The sequence below is a fragment of the Gallinula chloropus genome (genome assembly GCF_964237585.1).
Source record: "Gallinula chloropus genome assembly, chromosome: 6".
Taxonomy (NCBI): domain Eukaryota; kingdom Metazoa; phylum Chordata; class Aves; order Gruiformes; family Rallidae; genus Gallinula; species Gallinula chloropus.
In genome coordinates, this window is record NC_140091.1 from 4751771 (window position 1) to 4777164 (window position 25394).

The 25394-nt window shown below is 41.4% G+C and overlaps 1 protein-coding gene across 4 annotated transcripts in view; it reads left to right on the forward strand.

Annotated features, from left to right (window-relative positions):
- The window catches only part of DAB1 (DAB adaptor protein 1), a gene marked incomplete at both ends in the record, with an annotated part of 116496 nt that overhangs the window by 84127 nt on the left and 6975 nt on the right, over window positions 1–25394 (forward strand). For 2 of the 4 annotated variants that reach the window (XM_084266256.1, XM_084266255.1), the window contains 7 exons: window positions 2476–2535; window positions 13961–14017; window positions 16836–16898; window positions 18209–18317; window positions 20606–21154; window positions 21990–22117; window positions 23027–23098. In XM_084266256.1, coding sequence (XP_084122382.1) covers window positions 2476–2535; window positions 13961–14017; window positions 16836–16898; window positions 18209–18317; window positions 20606–21154; window positions 21990–22117; window positions 23027–23098 — 1038 coding nt within the window. Of the gene's footprint in view, window positions 1–2475; window positions 2536–13960; window positions 14018–16835; window positions 16899–18208; window positions 18318–20605; window positions 21155–21989; window positions 22118–23026; window positions 23111–25394 lie in introns of those variants that run through there. The other 2 variants (XM_084266257.1, XM_084266258.1) reach the window with 2 other exon arrangements.

A 25394-nucleotide genomic window follows, 5' to 3' on the forward strand; every position in this document is an offset into this window, starting at 1 on the left:
GCCAAATCTTTCCTCTGGTGCTGCTCTGGTTTTTCAACCGAGAGATGGTTTTCAAAGAGTTCAGTTCTCCCTTGGTGGAAGAGATTCCTACCCAGTAGGTAACTGGAGATGGAAGATAGGTGCAAAAGTGACAGTTGCTATTCCTTTTACATGGTAGAGGTCACAATTTTCTTTTTAAGCATTCTTTCTCTGTCTGCTACCTTTGATACAAACCCCAAAGACTGCCTGTGTCTGTCCTTTCAATATCGTCAGTCTAAGTTGCTCTAGTGTGTTAATTGGGCAAGGACTTGATCACTGAGCAGGCACCAATCCTCTCAGTTAGTGTCAGATTTCTTAATAGCATCTCTTTGCCTGTCGTTATATGGTAGTGAGGTGGGGACAGGATTTTGTTAAGTGGCTTTGTAGCACTGGTCTCTGTGGAGGGACAAATTCTGCTCCATCAAGAGTTGACAATCTGAGACAGGAATTTCTGAGTCGCAGCACTTGTACTTTCATTAAGGTCTAAGTACATCAGAATGGTTCATGGTATGTCTCAGAGCTGGAACTGTTGGCAGCAATAGTGCTGGTACCTTTTTGCTGGTGCTGCTAATCCAAGAAAACACAAGAGAAATTCCATGCAGACCCCCAGTCTGAAGTATCAATACAAAAAAGTGATACATGGCAAATAAAGACAACAGGAAGACAGGCAGTGTTGAGTTGGGAGAGAAAAATGTCCTTCAGAAAAGTTTCCCTGTCTTGATATTTGAAGTCAGAAGCTTTTCTCCTAAGAAAGAAAAAGAGGTATGGATAGTGCAGGGAAAAGCTTGTTCCACAATAAGCTGAGGGTAGGAGCGTGCAAATTGGGATGACTTCACAGAAACGTTGGAAAGAGAAAAAGGATAATGAAGGGGAAACTTTCCAGAGAGAAAAGAAAAATGCACCCTGATGATAGCACATAATTAGTTTATCTTACCACATTGGTGCCCTTTTTATGAAAACCAAGCTTTCTGGTGACTTATTAAATAGACCATTCTTGGTTTCTGCTCTTATGCTGCCACTTAAAGCCCGGTCTCTCTGCAGACTTATTTCCATGAAATTGAATTGTTCCACTCTTAACAGTTGCACATATCTAATGCGACAGGTGGTGTTAGTGGAAGTGGCCAATACTTTGAGGAAAAAAAACCCAAGGCAAGGAAGTAATTCCCAAGATAGGAATAGATCTTTTAAAATGCTCGTTCAGTTTCTATGATCGTTCTGTGCTCATATCTCTGGAGCGCTCTTGAAAAGCTGCTGTGATGTGTACCAAGTCAAAGATGCATGGTTTCCCATCAAGACTTTGACATTTAAACAAGGGAATGTTTGAACAGTGGAGAGAGATTTTGATACATTAGGCAGAATAAGGAACGAATGCACATCTCAATGAATTACCAACATTCCTGCAGCTTCCCCTAAACCAGTCTAATATCAGAACACTGAGATATTCGTTATCGTAGAAAAGAAAGAGGCAATCATTTTGTTGTATCTGCAGTATTATTTCTCCTGTTGACCCGTGAGGTTTCATTAATGTCTGAAACATAATCTTCTTATGCTGAATGCCCTTGTTCAGTGGAAAACCAGCACTGATTTACTTAGTGCATTCGTGCCACTTTAGAGCATGTTTTTACTCTTCTTTTGGCTCGTGTCAGTTACAATACATGTTCAGTGCTTCTAGGAAGGGAAAGAAATATAATCATGAATTATAACTATGTAAACTAGCAGTCCTTGGGCAAGCAAAGCCCAGTATTACAAAGCAACTGAATTTACACGAGTAGGCTATAAATGCCCACGGTGTAAATCATGACTTTTGACTCAAATACTCACCAGAAGTTTTTAAGTGTGTCACCCCCTGTCCATGGGACAGCAGCTCCCTGGCTGTGTGAGTGGTTGTGCAGCCTCAGACTCTGACAGGCCAATGGTTCCTTAATAAAATTGCAGGATTGTAATCAAACGTCACTTAGAGCAGCTGCAAAGCCCCATCACTGCAGGGGTATGTGTTATGACTTTACTTGACTTAGATTATTAAATGAATTGGAAAGAAGAAATCCAGTGCCATAGGCTAAGCATCTCTTTACCTCCGATTTCTGGCTCTACTCTAGATCTCTGCCATGGAGGAAGATGACATACTGACCTGATCATGACTTCCATGTGCATCTTCCAACCCCCAAGTAAAATGAAAAATCCTAACTATTTAAGTAGGAAGAAGATCCAAGTGCAGCTAAACTTAACATTGAAACCAAAAACCTCATTTCTGAACACTACTGGGCTTTGGGGTTTCAAAAAACCTGATAGATGTTTTATTTCTTCATTATTGTCTCCATTAATGTTTCTGCTTGAATGAAAAGCCATCCTTGACTTCATTAGTATTAAATGGCTACACCGTGTACTTAAATGTTGCACATTTCAGTTTCTCATCAAACTTCCTTGGTTAATGAACTTGGTTTTCATTTGCTGTTGCAGGTTCCTACCAGCCAAAAGAAGGAAGGTGTTTATGATGTGCCAAAAAGTCAACCTGTAAGTGTAAGTATCTTCCCTAATGTTATGCAGTAAAGAAGATGTGTTTCTTAGCTTCTGTGACTTCTATTGTAGGTAACATTTGGTATATTCCTCATGATGTGAATTTGATCAGTGAAGTGTTATGGGTTGATTGGGTTGGTTTGTAATAACCAGGATTGTAATGTCACATGTATCCATCTCATTATTACTTAAATCTCCTTCCTGTCTTTTCTGACTCATTCTTATGAAAGTCACCCCTTATAAATGTGTTACTTGTAGTTAAGAGTCAGCAATGAGCCTGCCACATGTTATGTGTGAATTGTTACTGTCTGGATTAAAAGGATTCCTCTGTTACCTAATGCTGTACAAGGCTTATTGCTCTGAGGGAGCCTGGGCTGCATTTCCTCCCCTGTGTGCTCTGTCAGAGCCTCACTTTATATATTTTTCTCCTCATAGCTTGGTTTAGTAGGACAGTGGGCTGAGGGGGGAGAAGTAAGGTCTGAATAGAGAGGAAGTCAAGAGAGTCAATAGGAAAAGGTCTGTCAGAACATCGTGGCTTCTGCAGTGATTTTCTGCAGCTATGATGCCTACACCTCTCAGAAGACTTCAAGGTGGATACAGTATGCTGATGGGTAAAGATTTCATAAGGAACTTCAAATCAAATGTTACCACCCCCATAATGGGAATTTGCATTATAATTACTTCTCTCATTTGGAAAAAAAGGAATACCAAATAAGCAGGCTACATCAAAATCCAACCTAACATACACCACTGGAAAGTGATTAGTTTTCTGATGAACCCAATTTCTATGGTAGCTTTGTAAAAGCTGTAGAGTTGCAGGGCAGAGATACATGCAAATGCCAACTGGGAAGCTCTGAAAGGAGCTACATGGTGTGTAAGTGTGCAGAAAGTCCTCAACCAACAAATTCCTGAGTAGGAGAATTTTTTCTCCATGTATGGCATTGCTTTCCCAGTTACTTTGGGACACAAGGAGGTGTCCTCCCAATATCACTATGCATGACTTCTGTGGTGCTCTACGTGTACAAGAGGCTATGGGTCAATATAGACTGTCAGCTTAATTCTTTCTGCCCTGTGCCTTGCATGGACAGTAAAATATTAGAAAAATAGGCACAATGTGCTGCTGTATCCAAATGTCACCATTCCTTTTCTGCGTATAAAGATTTTGAAAATTACTATTTCTGAGGATTTGTGTGAGAATGTAGAAAAACAGGGGAAAAGGTCAGGAATTTCAGTCTGCTGTAAGCATGGGGAGCACACCTGTATTTGAGAGACAGAAAGAGAGAGGCTCCTCACACATAGGGACGTAGTAACTTCCACAGCTTGGGCTGAGATGCTGAATAAAAAAGATAAATGCCAAGGAGGGGCTGGATGGGGGGCCTGAATTGTGACACTTCCATGGTTTGCACAAACAAACAAAACTTGCCATAAATATCGCATGATAAGGCACTAGGAGGAGGGGGGAGGCATCATCATGTTGCCTGGGAAAATCTAGTACAATAACTCAGGTTGCATAACTAATAAAGGTATTTGCAGGCACGGAATAGCTGCAGGTTTTTTTTCACTCATTTCTCACAGAGCTCAGTGTTACAATTTTTCCACTGCACATTTCCTGGGACTTTTTTATTATTCCTTCAGCGATGCTTCAAATTTACTCTGGGTATAGTCTGTAATTTAGGTCGTTGCAGTACGGCTGGGTGCACGGTGCGCTTGCAATCATGTCTCCAGACACTTTGGTATTAGACTGTCCTGGTAAAGAGCGTGGCTGTGAGATATAGGGCATATGGAACCTACTCTGTAATCATCAAATATATTTAATCTGTCATCTCTACCAAGCTGGTTGCAAACTTAATTTTTTTTTCTTTCTTTTTTTTTTTTTTATGCTATTTTATGGTTAAATTTAAAGCAATTAGAGCTTCTCCTTTAAATAAGTTATGTGCTTTAATTTATAGGTAAAAGAAAAAAAGGGGAAGAAATATGTAGCTGAGATTTTTGTTTCACCTTTTTATATTAGGATATATTAAAAGAAAAAAAAAAAAAGGCAGCAATAGCTCTTAAAATTAGCAATTTAATATTCCACTGCCCATCTGATTTATTGCTCACCCTTCCACATCTGAGGCTCTCTGTCTTTGAGATGCTTGCCATAATTTTTTTTCAATTTATAGCTGTCATTATTATATAAACCTCCAGAATTCAATCTAAGGGCAAATAATCTAGCTCATCTACCTGGTTTAAATATATAAGGACACTTTCTTTATTAGGAGATCTTGCTTTCATTAATTTCATAATGAATGAATAAAGTGAGAAACTTTTTCTAGCTCCTAATAGGTTTCAGGCACCATGAATTCTCTCTCCCGACAATAAATACAGCACTTAATAAAAATGCAGCAAGTTTTGCTTGAGTTCAAACAGTATTGCTCACGTTCCCTGGACAGAGATTGATTTTCCATCTTGGGATTGTTTTCCTCTGGTGTGTTCTCAGGCAAGTTATCTCTAGTCTCTGCACATAAAAGTGAGGGATACTGAAGTAGTTGGCTAGGTGCCCTCCACCCTTGACTCTGTAGCTGGTGGAAATAGCCTCTTCATGGGGAAATTCTTCCTGTCTGTGTGAGGGGTGGAAATGAATGTATGTCTGGACATCATTCTTTTGTGACTGCAAAGGAATTTAAATGACTTGTTGGTATGATAACATCTACATAGTTAGGCTTAGGTGAGGTAAGATCTGCCACAGTGTGAAAACTGAAAGCCAGAATCCTTTTTCCAAAAGTTACTTTGAAACTGGGATGTGTCATTCCTCCTGGTTTTCAGTAAGATACAGCTTCCTGAGAAACCAGAGCTATTTGGGCAAATCTCACTTTCCCTGTGTGTGTGGGATCCCCAGGGGCTGAAGGTATGAAGCATCTTCAGCTCCATGGATTGTATACGCATGGAGAATACGGTGCTGTTGTGTGAGGCTGTTTGTCAGAAGCTATCAGAGTACTTTATAGTGTGACCCCTCCTGATCTCCTGATGTAAATACGGTGCAAATGAGGCAGAAAGGAATGAGTCTCAGATCTCAGAATTTGAATGTATCCACTGAACTCCATCATGAGTGGTGGCTGGTTGCCAAGTCACTTCCCTGACATTGAGATGAAAAGAGTGCTTCCCCAATGTAATTCTTTTATTCCCTCAACTCTTTCCTGCATCCCTCCCCACCAAATCCTACTATCCTGTAGAAACCCTCCGCTGAGCATGCAGCTCAGCCCCAAAGATGCTTTCCACAATACCCAGTACCCTCCCAGTATCTCTCCCTTCCTCTGTACCGGCTCACACTTCTTGTACTCATTCCTATTCTCTCTCTGCTCCATCCTTAGACCAATTCTTATTCTCTGTTCACTGAGAATAGATAGCCAGCCAGCCAAAGAAAGCAAGCTTACCCCATAAAGCTTGTGTGAATTGCTGGATGCACGTAGAAATTGTAGTTCTGTGTGTGAAATTAACTATTCTAAAGAAGTGAAATGTTTAATGAGGTCTTTTTGTCATAATTTCCCATCGTCTCCCCATTATGCATCCACATCAACTTCTACCTGACACGGTGTTTTTAGTAATAAGAGTCAGACAGTAAATACCTTTCACAGAGACTGTCAGTCACGTCACAATAAAACCTTCTCTTCTCATCAAAATGTCTAAACTATCTGCTTACAATTTTATGAAGGCTTTCAAACAACTCATCTTACTGCTGTGTAAAGATTCAAGGCATCGGAGCTGATGCCTTACAATGCAGGCAGTCATCTGGGTGGTACCAGCTACATGGAAAATACCAGTCCAGGATGGAACAGGGGGGCAGTTGGGCTGCCATAGGGGCCAGACATGGGAGGAGTGGATGAAGATGGGTTCGACCTGAGCGCATTCAGTTCTAGCAGCTGGAAGGGCTGCCTGACCCACCCTCCTGCCCAAACTGGGAAGCTGCATTGGAGAAATCTGGGGTATAATTTTGGCTGGGGTTACAGTGTCATTTGCAGGTTTGAGGTTTTTGGCTGCCTAGGGTCATCTGGAAGGCATGGGCAGCCCTGGGCTCCACCAGCTCTCACAGAAAGTCGGTCCCAGAGAAATGGCATACCAAAATGCCTGGCAATAAAGTAGTTCAGAGCAGCTTTCCAGCTAACTCTGAGCATCCTCTGCAAAGTGAATTGTTTCTATGACACTTGGTCTGGAGAAGGGCTTTGTAATTCCAGCTTTTCTCTAACTCCACATCAGTGGCTTTACAGAAACAGCTTGCAGACTGGTCACATTGACTTAAGCATCCACAGTCAGGCTTCCAGGATCATATATTCAAACATGGAGAGAGGGAGAGAGAGTGCACAGACCCAGTCCCTGACCATCTGTGCTGGCAAAGCTGTCTGCTCTTATTTACCTTACTTGCTAGAAGGGACACCTACATTCCAATGCCCTGACGTGGTTCTACTTAATTAAACCCCACGTGCCAGGTTTAACATTGCAGTGTGGAACATGGATTTTTAATGGGCACAGCTACTTGTTGCAAAGTGTGAAAATATATTAGTTTGTTATGATAATGCCTTGTGACATGAGTTACTTTGGTGTTTTAGTGGGCCAGGGCTGTTTTTTTAGATAGAAGCAGATATCCATAGCAGTATCTGCAGTGCAGGCATTGCACTAAATATTCTGAGATCTCGTGTGGTGCTGGAAACTCCTCTGCTCTGTGCGCTCCTCCTCTCAGCTTGCCTTTTGATTTAATGGAAATGTTAACTCTGATACTTCTGCTGGCTTGAAATGCAAACATTTAGCACTGTGCCCAAGTAACATCTCAGCCCTGAAGGTGAGATGCTGTTCTCACATACATGTCTTCAAGAGCAAGACATGTGGTGTAGCAAGAGACCCTTATTAAAACACATCAATGCCATTTGTTTCCGTTCGCTGTGTGGGTACCGTCTCCTTTACAACCTCCATCACCTGCCCTGTGCTATCCTCTGGGCAATCGTGGCAGATGTTGCTAAGTGATTTCCAGTGATGCTGCTTGCATTACTCTGTCACGTCTTAAAACACTTGTACCTGTCTGGTTTTCCCTCCTTCCTTTGGGGTTGAGGGGGTCCTGCATTCAGTGGAGTCTGGCTCGATGCTGTGGGGCAGGTTTGGTATGTTGGGCAGAGCTCTGATACATCTGTACATCTGTTTTCCTTGGACTTTGCATTAGGTATGGGTGTTAACTATCAAGGTCTGTCATTACCTGTGATTTAATTACTTCTACTTTGTAAAAGGTCACTGAGAGTTGTCAAGGTGTTTCTTCATTCCTTTTAGCAACACTCATGGGTCTTGTATTCTGCTGGTTTATGTTTTCTGCTTCTGGTTATATCTGTGCAAAATGCAAGTGAAAAAAAAGCCTTCTACCCTCACTCAGCACTGCATAACCAGCTAAGCAGCTCATAGTTTGGAGTAGATCCCCAGCAAAAAACACTTAAACACCTGAATTTTCACTAATGGACTCCCTTCAGCTACAGCAGAGGTGAGAGGCTGGGTCTGAGACTTTTCTCTAAGCCCCTATCTCTTTTCCAAGGAGAGGAGCTTGCCACCATCAGGGATGTTTCACAACCATCAGCTTGTGGCCCTGATCAAGTGCTCTTCAATGTGAGGGTGGTAGATCACTAGAACAGGGTGCCCAGAGAGGTGGTGGAAGCTCCATCCCTGGAGACACTGAAGGTCAGGCTTGATGGGGCTCTGAGCAACCTGGTCTAGTGAGGATGTCCCTGCTCATTGCAGGTGGGTTGGACTAGATGGCCTTTAAAGATCCCTTCCAACCTAACACATTCTATATTTCTATAATCTTATTGGATATAGGTGACACGGGTGTTACTATGGCATCAGTTTTGATTTGTACCTTTAATACAGAACTCAGATGATAGAAAGAAATGACACGTGTTGCTGTGGTCCCTTACATTTCTGAAGCCTGTTAGGTCAGATGTTTAAAGGCTTCACGTTTATTTGCATCCCTAAACTTACCCAGATTCCTGTACATTTTCTAGGGCAATATTCTATCCTTTCTGATATTCCTGGAAGTGGAGAAAAGCAAGTATGGCTGAACTGTAGGTCTAGCTCATCAATTGTGGGGAAGAGTTCTGTTACATACAGTGACTTTTTTGCCTTTTATGCAATATGACTGCTGCAGATTTTATCTGATGGCTGCTGACACATTAAGTTGACAGCCACATGTCGTATTGATTCACTACATTATGATTTGCTCAGGGCCGTGCAACTCATAGTAGTTTGCTAAAACCTTTATTTACACACAATCTGCCTTCTGAGTAGTGAAGTTGGTAGCTTTGCCTAGTCAGTATCGCTACGTGGTAAATGATACCAGTTGCACGATTTGGTGGTTATTTACAAATTAAGGGGAATGCAGTTCTAGAGAAAGTTCTGGATACATTTTGCATCAGTTTGGGGAGAGGCCGTGTAAAATGTTTGTTACAATTAATGCTGTTAAGTACAGACATACAGAGGTCTTGGCCTTTTTGATCTGCTGGAACTCAAGAGATTTGAAGGTTTTGAAAATACCATGATGATGTAGTATTCAATAATGAAGGTAGAAATAACTTGGTTCTTGGTTTATAGGCACCTGTTTTGAAAACCATTAGATAGACTTGTATAACTATACCTTGTGCTTTAAAACAGTAAATTTAGGGTTATTTCTATCTCCCTTCCATTGTTAAGTATATTCTCTACAAATATTCAAAGCTGTCTGTGCCATCACGGTGTAGAAGTGGAGTTTCACTCCCATGTGGAAGTTTAGATTCTTGTCATCACCTCTCTTTCTCATGTGCAGTTCAAGACAACCATCACATGTCACCAAGGCTGGCAGTGCGCGCTAGTCCCCTGACATTAACATATCATCTTTCCTCATCCAAGTTCCTACTGTGTCCTCTGCCACTGCCCTCATTCCCATTTTCCCCAGGGAGCTCCACACTGAGAATAAGAGGTGCATTACTTTCAGAAATAGATCCTCAAGCCAGAAACACCACTGATGCTAATGAATGTGTCTGGATGGAAGCCGGGCCGAGGCTGATGTTGAACCAGCCAGCAGCTTGTTCTTGCTCCCTGATTTTCCTCCTCCTGAGCCCCCCTTCCGCATGCTGAAAGGAGATGTGGTGCAGACTGGCTGTATAACCTGAACTGCTTTGCTCTTCCCCTTTGATTCCAGTTTTTCTCCTCTATGGAAAAACACATTCAGCAGCTGCATGTAATAAGCTGCACATATTTGTAAAGGTACCCAAATTTAAAGCCAGGCCTGTGTTTCTAGAAGACAGATGTCAGGGCCTGTTAGTGCACAGTAAATGTAAATTACAACAGCTTTTGTAGCTTGCTTCAACATTTTGAAAGCCTCAGGTTTTAGTTCAACAACATATTGATATTTCTGGACTTGCAGCGTTTCCTTTAACTCCATGTGATGTACCCATGCTCTCTGAACTCACCACATTGGGTCTGGAGAAGATATGGATCACGTGGCCGGAACCTTTGCACCAGCATCCTCTATGCTCTGAGAAGTTTAATTGTCATGGGTGTTGTGTTGCCTGGAAGCTGCTATGGGTCTGGCTCTATGCTAGGGTCACTCTTTGGGACTCTTCATTTATTAGAGTCTGTCAGAGGAAAATGGTGATCGAAGCATTTTAAATACAATTTCTTGTAAGAGTAAATACCTAAAGCACACAGGGAATTCAGAATTAAATTCCCATCAGATGAAGAGAAAATAAATGAGCAACCATATGTTTTGATCATATAGAGATCCTTCATTTAAAGGAAGGTATCGAGAACAGTGAAGCAATTCACTCAAACACTCCTCAAGAATCTATCATGTCAGTTATCCTTACCCATCCCACTTCTTTAGCTGTGCAGGGTTGACTAAGTGTTTTCAACCAGCATATCCAGCACTTTCCAGTGAATGAGTAAAGGAAACTGCACAGTTGGTGAATGCAATGAAGCTTGGGTCCATGCTGTAGTTGGATACATCATACCAAAGTCAGTTCTTTTCAGATAAAAATCAATCACTGTGGTTTTATGGCAGCCCATGTTGTTGATGTGACCTTTACTGGTTGGGAATCGCCCTAAGTGTTCACAGCAGCCTTACAAGTGTGTTGTGCTCAGCTATATCTGTGTAAATCAGGGTTTACACCAGGTATTGTAGCTGCTGTTACCTCTCTAACTAGGAAAGGTTACGGCATTTGAAGATCTTTAGTATCTGTAGGAGGTTGAACACTGCAAAGGCATTGACAATATTTTCATCACACACATATTCTTCAGTGTATTCTCTTTAATTAGGAAGTAATTGAGCAATTCTTTGTTGAGCTATCATGCTACTCCATTAATCCAGCAGTTGTTTTACAGGAAAACAATATGTCTGTTGGATGTTTTCAGTGTGTCTCAACCTACTAGACGTGGTTTGACTGATGATTGGTTTAGTCACAGTTCTGACGCGCTCCTTCGTTACAGTTCTAATTGGTTTTTAGAATGAATTGCAGTTAATTAACAAGCTGCGTGTAGCTCATGGAGCTCATAATAATATCAGCATTTGTTTTATAAGGTTGTGCAAGTAACTGAAGCTTTGCTTAACTAATGATGTGAACCATCAGAAAAAAATACTTGACATGGGCAAAATATTTGTGTTTTCAACTGAAATAAGAACAAAAATCTTTATTTTAACTAATGGTTTCACTTGTCATTAGACTTCCAGTATAATATACATGTTAGAAAAAGGGGATGGGAACTGTAGAGAGGCACCTGGGTTGGATGATGCCTCTTTTGTCTTCTGGGTCAAGTGGTAGGGCACTTACCCTGAGTGCATGAAGCCAACTTTAAATCCTTCTGCTGTCTTAAAAGATTTGAATTGCTAATACCCAGCTCAAAGGTTAATAACTAATTGCTGGTTAATTGCTGTATTTAGTATCCTTCATACTCTTTTTTACCTACGGAGCTCTGGATCAGAGTACAAGTTCATTAGAGTGCCTTTTTTTCATACTTTTTAAGCAACATCTTGGCTTCATTCTCCACCAGTCCAGAGCCATGTCTTGTCAGACACTACTTTTATCATCATTTGCAAAAGTCTAGCAATATTAATCAGATTTTCTTGTTCTGTAAGTCAGTGTGGGTCCCTGCCTCTGGTAAAACAAAGCTGAGTAACAGAACTGGAACGTTTTGGCTTGCTGTGTATGTAGGATCGAAAGAAGTAAGATGCTTCACACTCCTGTGAGGCATGTCTCAGGTTGCCCTTTCAAGATCTCAACTTTTGCAGGCCTTAGAAAAGGTGTTTCTCAGAGTACTTGGCCTTAAGAGGGAATACAGCAGTGGAGATGGATGATTTTTGTTCAGGTTTATGAAAGCTGCAGTTTACTTCTCTCTTACTATTGCTTCTGTACTCTTGGCTTTTCTCCAGCCCTTAGAGAATATGTTTTTCTTCAGTAAATAGTGAAAAGTGTCATGAGGAATTTCATTACTGGCTGAAGTGGTTTAAAAATCTTGCTGCTGCTTTAAGAAGCCAGATTTACATATTTCATGTTTAAAAGATTTACAGTATGTCTCACATGCCTGTATAGAAAGATGGAGCTTTCATTATGGGTTTAATGTCACCACAGTACAAGGATTAATACCCTTTCCTCCGCCTCGGCCTGCACAGCTGGTCGCAAGTGACTGGTGTGTTCCTGGTTGACAAAGCTGTAGGGGTGTTTTCATATTCAAGGAGATGCATTTTTAAATAATAAAAGCAAGATTTTGCATCACACTGTGGAGAAATCCACAGGCAACAATCCTAGAGGAAGATCAAGGACTGGAGCATCCTTCCAGGCTTCTGTTTATTTTCTATGGTGCACTGGGGAAGGAGGGACAGAATTGTTGACTTTAATTGCAAAGGTTAAGCACTTTGTATCAAAAATCTGAACCAGAGGAAGGCTCTGAGGGCCAAATTCTGCCCTTGGTAGCCATGTTGCAGCCTCGGCACGGTCGCTGTTGAAGGCTGTTCTGCGCTCTATTAGACAAGGATATTTCACCCTTAGGAAGTGTCTCCTCACCGGTGTGTGATGCAGAACACGAGCTAATGGAAGATGCAGCTGAAGTGCTACATGATAATTGGGCACTTGGGGATGTGCCGTGACATGTTGGGCAAATGTTTTCTGCAAGGTCCCTCTGTAGAGCAGGTGGGAATCTCTAATGGTGCGTTGAACGCCGCGCACATGTTTCCTCTGTGCCGAGACATGGTTATTTCTCAGCTGGTTTTACAGAGCAATCGGTGTGGCTGGGGGAGGGATCCGCTTCAGAGCCATGTGAGCTGGATCCCTGGATGCTGGAGGATGGGCATGTTAAACAAGGGGGCTGTCAGAATCAGAGGTGATTAACTACTGGCCAGAACTGGTCCTATCTGGAGGTGTAAACCCTTCTGGTTTCAAGGTCTGTGGAGTTCTTTGAATAAAGGGACATGACTTTATTCATATTTTCCTTACGTGGGGCTGGGGGAACTCGCTGTCACCTCCAAGAAGGAGCAGGACCGGGTCCTTTCCTGGTTGCACATGATGGCCATTCCTTCTTTTCGCTTTGCCTTTTTTTTTTTCTTTAGGTCTGTGATGAGATGAGCGGGAGAAAAAGTAATTCTAGGCTGTTTCTAAGATTTTTTAATTCCTTTGGTTTAAGAGGACATGGGACTGCTGGCTGGTAGCTTATATGAAGCTTCTCAGCCATCTCAGATTTGCTTTTCTGTAACTTGTTGTTGTGTTTGTTTCTTAAGAACATCTCCAACACTTCAATAAATGTTATCTGAATTTTAGCATTCTGAAGACAGTGAAGTCATAATTGATATTAAATATGTAGATGGATATAGATACGTCTGTATGTGTAGGCAGTATGCTTCTATATATATTTAAACACAAACTATGGATTTAAACTTGGATTAATTTATGTAAGTAATTTTTAAGGTTACTATAGAAGGAAAATATTAATTGTAAATGTGTTTGTATTGCTGTTATAGTTCTAGTTAAGATAGAACTGTTTTCCTGCAAATGCTTGCTTTTTGAACTTTTCTTGTCCAAAACTCTGGGGTTTTTTTCCTCTGAGGATGTAAAGTCCTTTCCTTCACCAAGCCAGTGAAAAGTTCCATTAACACAAGCAGGATCAGAGCTCACTGGGTATAATTATTGCTGGACGAATAAATATCTGGGAAAAGAAATAGTTATGATACACCACAAGATGAGATTTAGCACAAGTGTATGTTTGCTCCATATCCCAGCAGCATTCAAACTCACTGCTTTGACTGTGTGATTTCATATCTGTGTTCCCTGCAAGACAGAGAGGGTTTTCATTTCAATAGTGAAGTCAATAATTATGGAGGTTATAATTTTCATGCTCAGAAATTCATGCCATTTTCATAAATCATTCATTTCATTTCATAAATCATGCTTTACAGCTGGAGAATGGAAACTTATTGCTGGACATTGATGAAAGTCTTGTTTCAGTTACTCAGGTAAGGTTGTGACACTAAAAATGTTTTAAGGAAAAATAGATTAAATCACCTATAGGAATCATACAGTTTGAAAATGTTCACCTTGGGATTAAGTTCACTGGAACGTAGCTAATACTGGGTGTGAATAGTTCTAGAAAGTTAAATGGGCAAAATCAGTTCTGTAGTGACAGTGAAATCACAAAAATAAAGGATAACTATTTGGTGTCCAGTATCTTGTGTGCTGCAGGTGAATGAAACTACATCTATGTCAGAGAAGTTGCATTCATTTACCCAGGCTGAGAATCAGGTTGTAGAAGTGAACTAGACACAAAATCCAGAGCTGAGCTATTTGGGACTTTAAAAGCCCACCTTCCAGAGTTGCTGCTTAAGACTGTTTAAACAATGAAGTTGTGTTCCCACTAAATTTTTGTTTACATCCTCAGACATAGTTCTGTAGCTCCTGTTGCATAAAAAGTTGCTATTCTGTTAAGAAATAATTCCCCTGTAAATATGTTCCTTTTCCTTGGGGAATAAGATGAATGAGGGTTTATTACAACAAATAGCAAAGTCAGCTTTCGTATCCCTCTCTCCACTTGCCTGCTTGGAAATCCATCCACAGAGTTCCTTTTAAAAGCTTAAACAGAAATGTATCTGTGAAGAGTTTCCAAAGATCCATCACCTTGAAGCACTCTGAAAAGTATTATTATTCCCACTTCACAAGGGTATTGAGGCAGAGAGATCTGAGTTGCCACCTTTCAGAGACGTACCATATAGTCCTGAGTTCAGAAGAACCCTCACTATCCGTTTTCAGTATTGATATGAAATGTATAGTATTTTTTTCTATGAAAAATTACAACTTTGCAGGCACTTCCTCTTAGTCTGTGTAACCACATGTGCCCTGCCTGCCCTTTCACTTCCCTTCTGCTCTGCTCTCCTGCTTTCTCACCTGGAATGTTAGCGCTGCAGGAGCCTTTTCTCATGGCCTCCTCGAAAGGACTCAAGCTATTTCTTAGCAAGCCAGAGAGGAGAAGACTGTGAAAAGCTCACCAGTTGTGCAGGAAAAGGGCAGATTTAGGGATGGCACTGAACAAGGAATTTGGAGAGATGAGAAGAAAGTGGCTCTTTCTGTGATTCAGTGGCACTTGTCATTTCCTGAGTCAGTAGTACGTACAGGAGGCTTGATGTGGTTTCCAAATGAGTGCTGCTGTTGGGATTTTTCCAACTTTTCTGGGCATTTTAACAATACTTGCCTATTGTGTTTGCACACTTATAAGCACATTTTTATTTTTGCTGAAGCTACTTCGTCTTTTAGTAATGTACACTGGAATCAGTGTACCCTGAAGAAAGCAGGGATTTTTCTTTCTTCCTTCTTCCAGTTCTATGCAGATAGTTAGAGTACATAAACCCATAGGAAGAAAATATATTGTCATATCTCAAAAGCAATGTGATATAAGAAATGATGTGAGGGAATGCAGAATAATTCATCCCTAGATACATCGCTAGACATAAAGCTGAGAACCATCCAAGCTGCTAGATAAATTCCAGGTCTAAGTGATTGTAGCATGGCTTTTGTGTACAGGAATAGAGATTGGATTGCAAAAAAAAAATGTATAAACCTTTGAAATTATTATATTTTGACTGATAGTCTTGTTTCTCAAAGGATCACTTATAATAGAAGGTTGGGGGGGTGGAATCTTAGGTCAATCTTTCTCCTTGATTAGCTTGTAAAGACTGACCAGCCAGTGTTGTTCATGTCCAAAGTGTTGACTACATTTGCAGGTCAAGACTCAACTGAATTTCAAGCTGCATATATGATAGGAGGCTGCAATTTGCATTAAATCTCATTTATACCAAGAATTCTTCCTTTGCACATGTGTGTGTGCGTGATTTAGTATCATACAGGGAAGAAGGAAAGACAGGAAAGCGAAGAGAGGTAGTAGAGAAGGAGCAATTCTGGGGTTGTCATCAGAGCTTTCCAGAATAGTCACCCTGGTAAGGGTAATGGGTGGGTTTAGGTTTCCCATGGAGCTGTAAAAGATCCATGCTTTACCAGCACTGTGCTCCAGATGAACTGATTTATAGATGCAGATGGGTGGAAGAGAGTCACTTTGCTCCAGAAGACGTGAAGGAGCTTTGATTATGCAGCCACTCAAGGTGCTCCTTATTGTGAAAGTGCTTTTTCACTTCTGGTCCAGTTGAGTGAGACCTACATGGGTGACCTATTTTTGAGATCAAACTGAAGGATGCCCCTAGAAAACATTTCTAGCTTGAGTTAAATGTAGAGCTACAAACTTATAATAACCCAGTTGTGCATCCTCCTTCAAGTCCACTTATCCAGGTCACACCTGTCCCATGGGCAAGGGGAAATCGGGCAGCACTTTACAAGCCCTTCCCTTCTGTACCCTTCTGTCACTTGCACAGTCTGCTACTGTGTTTTAAGACCTTGAGATGGGGGTTTAGAAAGGGAGCCGGGGAAAAGGGCTGGCCATAAATCATGTCTGGTACTCACTGATGTTAAAGGCAGAGCAGTAATGCATCCATTCCCATTCTGGATATTTTTTCATGCTTTATTCATTTTTTTTTTATGGTGGTGAATTCCCTACAGAATGGTTTACATACAAGGTCAGCTGCTGGCTATTTGGGTCCATCAGCAATATCAAAATCTCACAGTTCAAATCCCTGTGCTTCCTCCATATGGGACTTGACATTTGAAGCCCACATGGCTTTTGTAGGAGTTACATTGCTAGCTGTTACTAGTTAACTTTACAAGTTTAACTGCTAAACTCACACATTTTCTCTCAGAAGATAAACACAATTTTTACTTTTTTTCTCCTTACAGGCTGTTACCCAACTAGAGCTTTTTGGGGACATGTCCACTCCTCCTGATGTAACCTCTCCCCCAGTGAGTATCCAGGGAAACTGAACTGTGCATTTTTCTGCATGCTACTTTCAAGCACATTTATTGAGCACATTAACAATTCAGGTCATCAGCCATTCCAGTAGAGAGGGTTTCAAAGTAGTTTTTACCCTGTGAGGAAATAAAAGCGAAGCAAATTAAATGTGGAGTCGTTTCTTCATGATGATGGTGCAGAAATATCTTCAATTTTTCATTTTCTGATGTAGGGCTAGGTGCTACATAAGATACAACCTGAGCTGCAGCTCTCCTTCCCTGGTGTTTATCAGAGGAGCTTGCTTCACTGCCCTCTGCCTCTCCCTTGCACTGCAGGAAGATCCAGTCACAGCCTTGTGTATCGCACCTCTCTGGTTCTGCCAAGCACACATCCCTGTGTGGAAGGCAAAACAGTAAAGACAGAGAGGGCTGAATGTGCAAAGAAAATATTCTCAACATGCTTTCCTGCAGCATAAAATGAAAAATACCCCAATAATTTTCTTATAAAGTTTCTTTGAACTTTGCATTAAGCTATAGGGGAGTACAACTATACTGAGAAAATTGAGGCACTGTGAAGTCATCAGCCTCAGATCTCTGAGGTATTCTTGGACCATGTTTGGAACTAGATGTTCAAAGTCCTGTCTCCTCATCCCTAACTTGCTCAGTTGGACTGAGTCCTCCTTTAATGTAGACCTATGGTTCTGGTCCTGTTGCTTAATTGGAAGCAACATTTACTTCCTCTTCCATAAATCCTGCAGATGCTTCATTTGCCTTTACTGTTTTTTAAATTAATGCCTTGGTCACAGAATCACAGAATTGTAGGGATTGGAAAGGACCTCAAGAGACCATCGAGTCCAACCCCCCTGCCAAAGCAGGTTCCTTAGGATAGGCACACAGGTAAGCATCCAGATGGGTCCTGAATATCTCCAGAGAAGGAGTCCACAATCCCCCCTGGACAACCTATTCCAGTGCTAAAGTAGAGTCACTGCCTCTACTTGTCACCTAGAATCACACATCTGTATGCTCTGAAGAAAAAAAATTATGTCAATATTTTGCATGTGATGTATTCCAGGCAAATATTGTTTATATTTTTCCCCCTGGTACAGTGTCTCTCATTTTCTTTCTTTTTCTCCTGTCTCCAGCAATTTCCAATACTCTTATTTCTATTGCTTCTTTCCTTCTATGTCTTTCCATTCTTTTTTCTTCCTTTCTTCCCTCCAAATCTGTATTTTTTGAGTTACAGATAGTGTGACAGCAAAGCATGTGCTGCAGAATCTACAACAGATATGTCATCGTTGTATTTTATTCCTGTCTTCTTGCAGACTCCTGCTACTCCAGGTGATGCCTTTATCCCTTCTTCATCCCAGTCACTCCCTGCTAGTACAGACATGTTTGGGTCTGTACCTTTCAGCACTGCTGCCGTACCCTCAGGTAAGAGATCTATTGGAAATACAAGCTCCTCTCAAATTTGGTGATGAATTCTCAGGGCATTAATTTAGTCCAGTGGAAGTGAGGAAGGATTTCTGGGGACAGGGCTGCAGGGCAAGGCAAAGCAAGTCTTTAACAAGCAGGGAGTACATTATTTTGAATTTACCCACATTTTTAAACACAAAACAAAAAAAAAAAAGTCACTGGGAGTTCAACCCTAGTTCAGCCACCTGGATAACATACCTTCTAGGTACAGGAACAAGAGAGAACAAAGCATTTAGTTCAGCTCTGCTATTTCACGGTAGCAAAAGGGACATGGAGATTTTGGTGGCATGTTCAAGGTATTCCTCTCAGTCAAATCCTGATACTTCCTTAGACTTTTCAGTGTTCCTCAGTGTGCTCAAAATGCAAAAGCTGTGTAGCATTCTGCACAGACACACAAGGCATGTGGTTTTGACTGCTGATCTCTCCCCAGGATGCTCGGAGAGCTGCAAGAGCAATGCTCTCAGCTCCACTTAGGGGAAAAAAAAAAAGGAGGAGTGCTTTGAATCATTCAACAGTGACTTTCTAATTGGTTAACTCCTTCTCTGATGGGCTGCGTTGCAGCATCAGATTAGCCGCTGCATCTCGGAAAGGTTACACTGATGGTGAAGTGTTTGGGGATAATGTCAGGTGAAACCCGGCGCTGCTTGGATGAGGTTACAGTGGGGGCAAGATAAAAGGACATCTAGAGAATCCCTTGTAGCTATCTGTTGAAGTAGATATCTATCTGAGTTACTGTTCCTTTCATCGCTCGTTAATTTGGTCTTTCAACATTCAGCTTCTATTATTTTATCTTATTTGGGGCTTTTCCATTTACAATCTCACAACCACGTTGGCATTACAAGCCAGCTTAGAAATAAAGCGAGGGGGGAAAAGTACAGGAGGACTCAGAAAAATGCTGAGGTTACAGCAGGAGCTTTCAAGCTACGACAGTATTAAAGGTAAAAGGCAGGTTGAATGTTGCAAAATATTAGCAGTGAGTCATTAATTTAAATGTGAAATGGCATATCTGTAAAGCACAATACTTCTGTCAGTGGAACGTAATTGTGTTACATGGTTTAATTTGTAGCATTTTTTACAGTACTTTTAGTTTCAGATTATTTTTTTCCATTGTAAATAAAAAAGCACCTGATCATGTAATTCCTACACAGTCAAACTCTTGATAGGTTGAACACAGGGCTCAGGTCTTAGAGGAAGCAATTATAATCTCAGTTTTAATCTTGAATTTCCTCCCCAACTAGAGAGGTTTTATGGTAGCATAATAGCTGAAGCTGGTGGTTGTTATTGGATATGTGGTGCAGGAGAAGCTCAGGCCCTCTTTGATGTTCTCAAGTAACTGGGTAATAACCAAATGTCGAGGGTTTTGATCTGCATTCTTCTGGCCTCTTGTGTTTTTATCCATGTAACTTGAGATACTCGCTTTACTCTGGAGTTCCAGCAGTTTGAACAGTAACTGTGTAAGAAGATAGGGCACGGTCTTTCTCTTGTGAGAAGGTTGCCCTGTCATTAGAGGCCCCTTGAGCATGACACACATGAAGGTGCTTCCCTGTAATTTAGAACCAGTTTTGTAGTTGTGCCATTGGCAGAAGTTGGCTGGTGTTCAAGTTACTCTCCCCAACAGAGACTAAAAGCAAAAAGGATGAGGGACTGCAGCAAATCTACACAGAGGGGGAGTGCTGGGCATCTTCCTTCCCTCTGGCTGTTCATTTTTAGCAGCTGTTCTGAAAGATGAACTCTGTCCCAGTGTGACCCAGTGCATCAAGTTCAGTCATAGAGATCCCTGCCCCGAGAGGAACAGAACAGGCAGGGGTGAAAGGCAGAGGATGGGGGAAGTCAGGGTAGTAAGAAGAGCCTGTGGTAAGTGGTTTAACCACACTGATCTGGCTATCTTTTAACAGACCCCTGGGAAGGGAGCTGCCAGATGGCCAGCTGACAAGGTCCATGCACACAGGTCTTCACAGACCCAAGGGGGTGCTCACTGAGGAAGAGAGGAACCTTTTTGTTCAGATGGGGGGAGGGCTTATTGCCAGTACCCACCGATTTGTGGTTTTGTATACAAGTATTTGTTCAGTGGTGTGTATTCAACCATGTCTTGCAGTTCTCTTTTTAAGTGTGCTGAAGCTCTGGGAACACTAATGTAGCCCGCACGTTTCTGATTCATCGTGTAGCTTTTCTGCATGCTCTTGACAGTAGTGTTAAAACCTTTCATCTTTTCTTTCCCCCCCCTCTGCTCTCCTTATTCTTTGAAGGTTATGTTGCCATGGGAGCTGTTCTGCCCTCGTTCTGGGGACAGCAACCACTTGTTCAACAGCAGTTGGCCATGGGTGCTCAGCCTCCAGTTGCTCAGGTGATGCAGGGAGGACAGCCGATAGCGTGGGGCCAACCCGGTATTTTTCCTCCTACTCAGCAACCGTGGCCATCTGTAGCTGGTCAGTTCCAACCAACTGCCTTCATGCCAACACAAACTGTTTTGCCTTTACAAGCAGCCATGTTTCAAGGTACCATTGCTCCTATAGCTACTGTTCCACCCACAAGTGATTCCAACAGATCAAGTCCACAGACAGACAGGCCCAGACAGAAAATGGGAAAAGAAATGTTTAAAGATTTCCAGATGGCTCAGCCTCCACCAGTGCCATCAAGAAAACCAGATCAGCCTTCCCTCAGTTGTACCTCAGAGGCCTTCTCAAGTTACTTTAACAAAGTTGGGATGGCACAGGAAGCAGATGATTGTGATGACTTTGACATCTCTCAGTTAAATTTGACTCCTGTGACTTCCACGACACCGTCTACAAATTCACGTGAGTATCTATCACCTTCCAGACATCCCTTTCCCCAGACAGGACTGCTCCTTGAGGCACTTTGTTTTTTATACATTAAATTGCAACAGAGACTCAGACTGAGAACCTTCATGCATGGTCTGGCTTATTAAATGTGTTCCAGACATAAAGAAAAAAGTATCAGAAAGGAATTTCAGAGACCATAGAAATCAACAGCCGCAATAGCTGTGGTCTGAAATTTAATTTCTAAGAAGAGAATAATGTATATTCTGTGCTAGGGACGTGCAAGCTGGTTGGAAAATGCCCATGACATTCAGCCTTACAAATGGTTTCACTTATGTCCCATTCAATCCACGCTTTGCAGAAATTAGGGGATGGGTATTTATTTTAATAGCTTGATGTCTTGGACACGTGAGGAAATTCATTGAAGAGCTGTAAAATAAGCTTATCGTGTTCATAGCATGGAGATGGGGGATTTTGCAGATTGCTGAAGAGAGGAATTCATGAGGGACAGATTTACCAGGGGCCAGCCAGAGACCTTCTGTTTCGCTTGCCCGCCATAGGGCAGACGACTCGTGCATTCCTAATGTAATGTAGTGCCGTCTCCCTGGGTCCTCAAGAAATATGCCAGATGCAGCCAAACTTAATTTGGAAACTGCTGAATGAAATTAAATATATGGAATTGATAATGACTACTGTGTTCAAATGTGCCTCTTGCAGCTCCTCGTCAGAAAATCATTTTCAGGGGTAATAAAAGTTGAGGGCTCTAAAGCATGAGCAAATTTGGTGCTGCTGTGTCTTTCTGAACAAATTAACAGATACATATTCTGTTGCTGTTACCTTCATCTTTGTTTAGCTCCAACCCCTGCACCCAGACAGAGTTCTCCATCAAAATCATCAGCATCTCATACCAGCGATCCTGCTGCAGATGACCTCTTTGAAGAGGGGTTTGAAAGCCCAAGTAAAAGTGAGGAGCAAGAAGCTGTGAGTAGCAACGAGGTTTCTAAATACTGGTTAGCTCTTTTTAGCTAGAAGAAGACAAAAGTTATATGAATGTTGTTTGGTAGTATCAGAAATAACTATTCTAATTGGGCTGGGTGGTATTTAAGAGGGAGCCACAGACAGTATTCACTTCCCAGTTCAGTTTTGACAGCTAAGAGCATGACATTTGTGTTGAGATGCACTAATATTGCATACAAGGAACCAAACTCAGAGTTCCTATGTAAGGTTACATATCTTAGTTGTATCCAATCTCCTTTTTAGCATACCAGAATTCACTTACTGATGATAAGGAAGGCCGAGGTAAAACAACATACATGCTGAGGCTGCAGAAAGAGATGTGAGAGCTTGTGTGTTAAAAGATGATGGTTGATGTTGTCTTGCACATTCTTGCATCCTAGTTGCTTGCCTAGTTACATTCCTCAATGTTCTGGCCCTCAGTATGTGATTTCTTTGCCTTAGACTCAGTGGACCAAAGCAAGAAACATTATCCAAGCAATGACTTTAAATCACAAGGTGTCATAGCCAGACAAGAGTCCAGAAGTGAGCCAAAGGCAAGAGGGAGTCTGTGCAAAAAAAGGGACCCAAAGGGTTAGACTCCTCCTGATTCACATCGATTGACTGACTTTCAGGGCCTTTTGCAGTTCTGGTTTGTCTGATCCAGTACCTTCTGAAGTCTATGGGCTTCAGCAGGTACTGGCAAGGTCCTTCCCTGTCTGCATCAGCTTATAGGAAACCTTTACTGCTTTTGAGAACAAATCAGTGGTGAGGTCCCACTTTCTGGTTTTCATGAGATAGGATGTACTTGTTATGCCCACAGCATGAAAATAACCTCGTGTTGACTTTTCACTTTCTATTGTTGAGAAAAAAAGGTGTTATGTTCTTGTATTCTAGCCTGATGGGTCTCAGGCCTCATCCAACAGTGATCCATTTGGTGAGCCAACTGGTGATACTATAAGTCCACAGGTCGGTAGCTAGATAGCGCAGGTTGGGGTAGGTATCTGTCCTTTTTTTCTCTACACCTTCAGGTGCTCACTTATTCTTCCACCAGTGCCTACCATTGCTTTCATGGATGCATGGTTCCTTTTTCCCTTTCATCTCTTCCGTTCTTCCTCTCCATTATCCACAGCGTATTCCTCATGCTCAGTGGTTTGCATGGCTTTTGCCATTCACTAAGTGTTGCAGCTTATGCAAATATGTGTGTTTCAGCTGCCTGCATGCTTTAAAGAAATGTCAACTTATTTTACATTGTGTTCAAATTCCAAGGGGAAATAGGGAAAGCAAGCCACTACTAACAGCGTACTAGGCAGAACATTTGCTTTATCAAATCCACTCCAGCCTTTAGTCAGATGTAACATATTAAATGGAATAAGACATCTTACCCATAGACATAACAAATGTGAAATAAAATTATGTAATGATACAGGAGCACCTCTACTCTAAATCAATGTGATAATCAGCAGAAGCAGCACATTTATTATCTGCGTGTAAAAAAAATATTGAAATGGGTTTGTGTATTTTTATCTCCAACTGCAAATTAAAAACATCTGAAAATTATGATCATTCATATTGCCATTGGCATACTGATGTTTTAAAAATTATTCATCAAATGTAAGTAATGTAAATCCAGACAGATGGGAAAGATGATCTTTTCATCTTTTGTGTTACAGAACACGTTAGAAAATGTGGCTGCCAGTGAATGTTCTGTGATTTGTTTCAATACAGTATATAGTTTTTACCAAAAAGACAGTAAAGCTACAAAGTTTTATGAGTGCTGAGCATTGTTATTCCATCCAAATACTCTCTAGTGTTACTATTTGAAGGATATGTTTCATTATCTTCTCCATGTCTGCCATTCATGTTTTGTATTGCCCGAATACGTGATCTGATATGGCTTCTGTGCTTCAGCACAGAGCTCCTGGAGCAAATCCATAACAATGGTAGAACCCTTTTTATTTTTGTACAGAAATTGCACTGTTTACCCACCAAAAGTAATTTGGTTTCAAATCAAAATTAATAGTTTCATTAGGAGTCAGTTTACTTTGTATGTTAAATATGGTTTAAAGAAGAAATCTTAACAGTAACTTAACTTTGATCCACTTGGGAGTAATAAGATTATCTCTTAATAACAAGTAGTATGGTGAGAAGGCATCTTCCCCTTCTTTATCTTCCCCAACATAATGCCTAGCTCTTGGGGGCTAAAGCAGAAGTAGCATTAAACTTTGTGTCTCGTTGGGTCTAAAAATGATAGTGTAAGGACAGAGTCAAGCTGGGATGAGCTGCTCTAGCAAGAGCATGTGTTGGTTATTGTGCTCCAGTGAGAACTGCTTCTGCAGATTGATGGTTCCACATAGTAATTTGGCTTTGCCTGTGCTCAGCCAGCACTGTCGCAGCTGGCTATCCCAGCTTCAGACCACTTCCAGAGTTTGTTGTCAAATCAAGGAAGAGAATTTGACCTTTATCCATGTCCCATGCTCTGCAAACCCATATACAGCTGTTTATTGCAGTGTACCCTAGGCAGGGTAATTCTGAAACTCATCCTGAGGAGAAGGATGATAAAACCTCTCTCTAATTTTCTGACTGTCACAAAGACAGTTTGCATCATTTGTAAACTAGCATCACACACATTTATCCACCAGGAGATCTGGAGGTAACGTGAAACAGTAATACTGAAGTCTATTAATGCATATTACCTTGCAAGGTAGTAAAATGAGGGGCTCCTTTTGTTCTATCTAACACCTTTGTTTTACATAACGCCTAGTAAAATACATTCTTTTACTTGCCAGGGGTCTCTGGGAGCTACAAGAACAGTATATTACCAGGGATTCTATAGGATTTTTTTTCCCATATTTTTTGGTAGTCCTTGTAGAGTCTTGCATAAAATATGTATAATTCTCAGAAATATATTCTGGGGAAATGTTAAATAATGCTGCTGATTATCGTATTATAGTAATTCCTAAAAGCTGTAGGCAGGAACAGGAAGCTGAACAAAAAGAAAGCCTCTATCCAGGGAAGTTACGCTAATGTCATTGTGGCACTGTGCAGTGCCATTCAGCAGCAGTCTGCAGGAAATCCACTTGCTAAAACCAGCCCATCTAATTCCGAAGCCTGGTATCGTCAGAGCAACGGAAAGTCTTAATCTCCATGGAAAATTATCAATTCAGGACTTACTACAGTGTTGTGTATTGAGCTCTGTGTGGAGGGAAACTTAATGGGGAGAAACACGGAGTAGAAAAGAATCACAGCCTGCCTGAAAGCCACT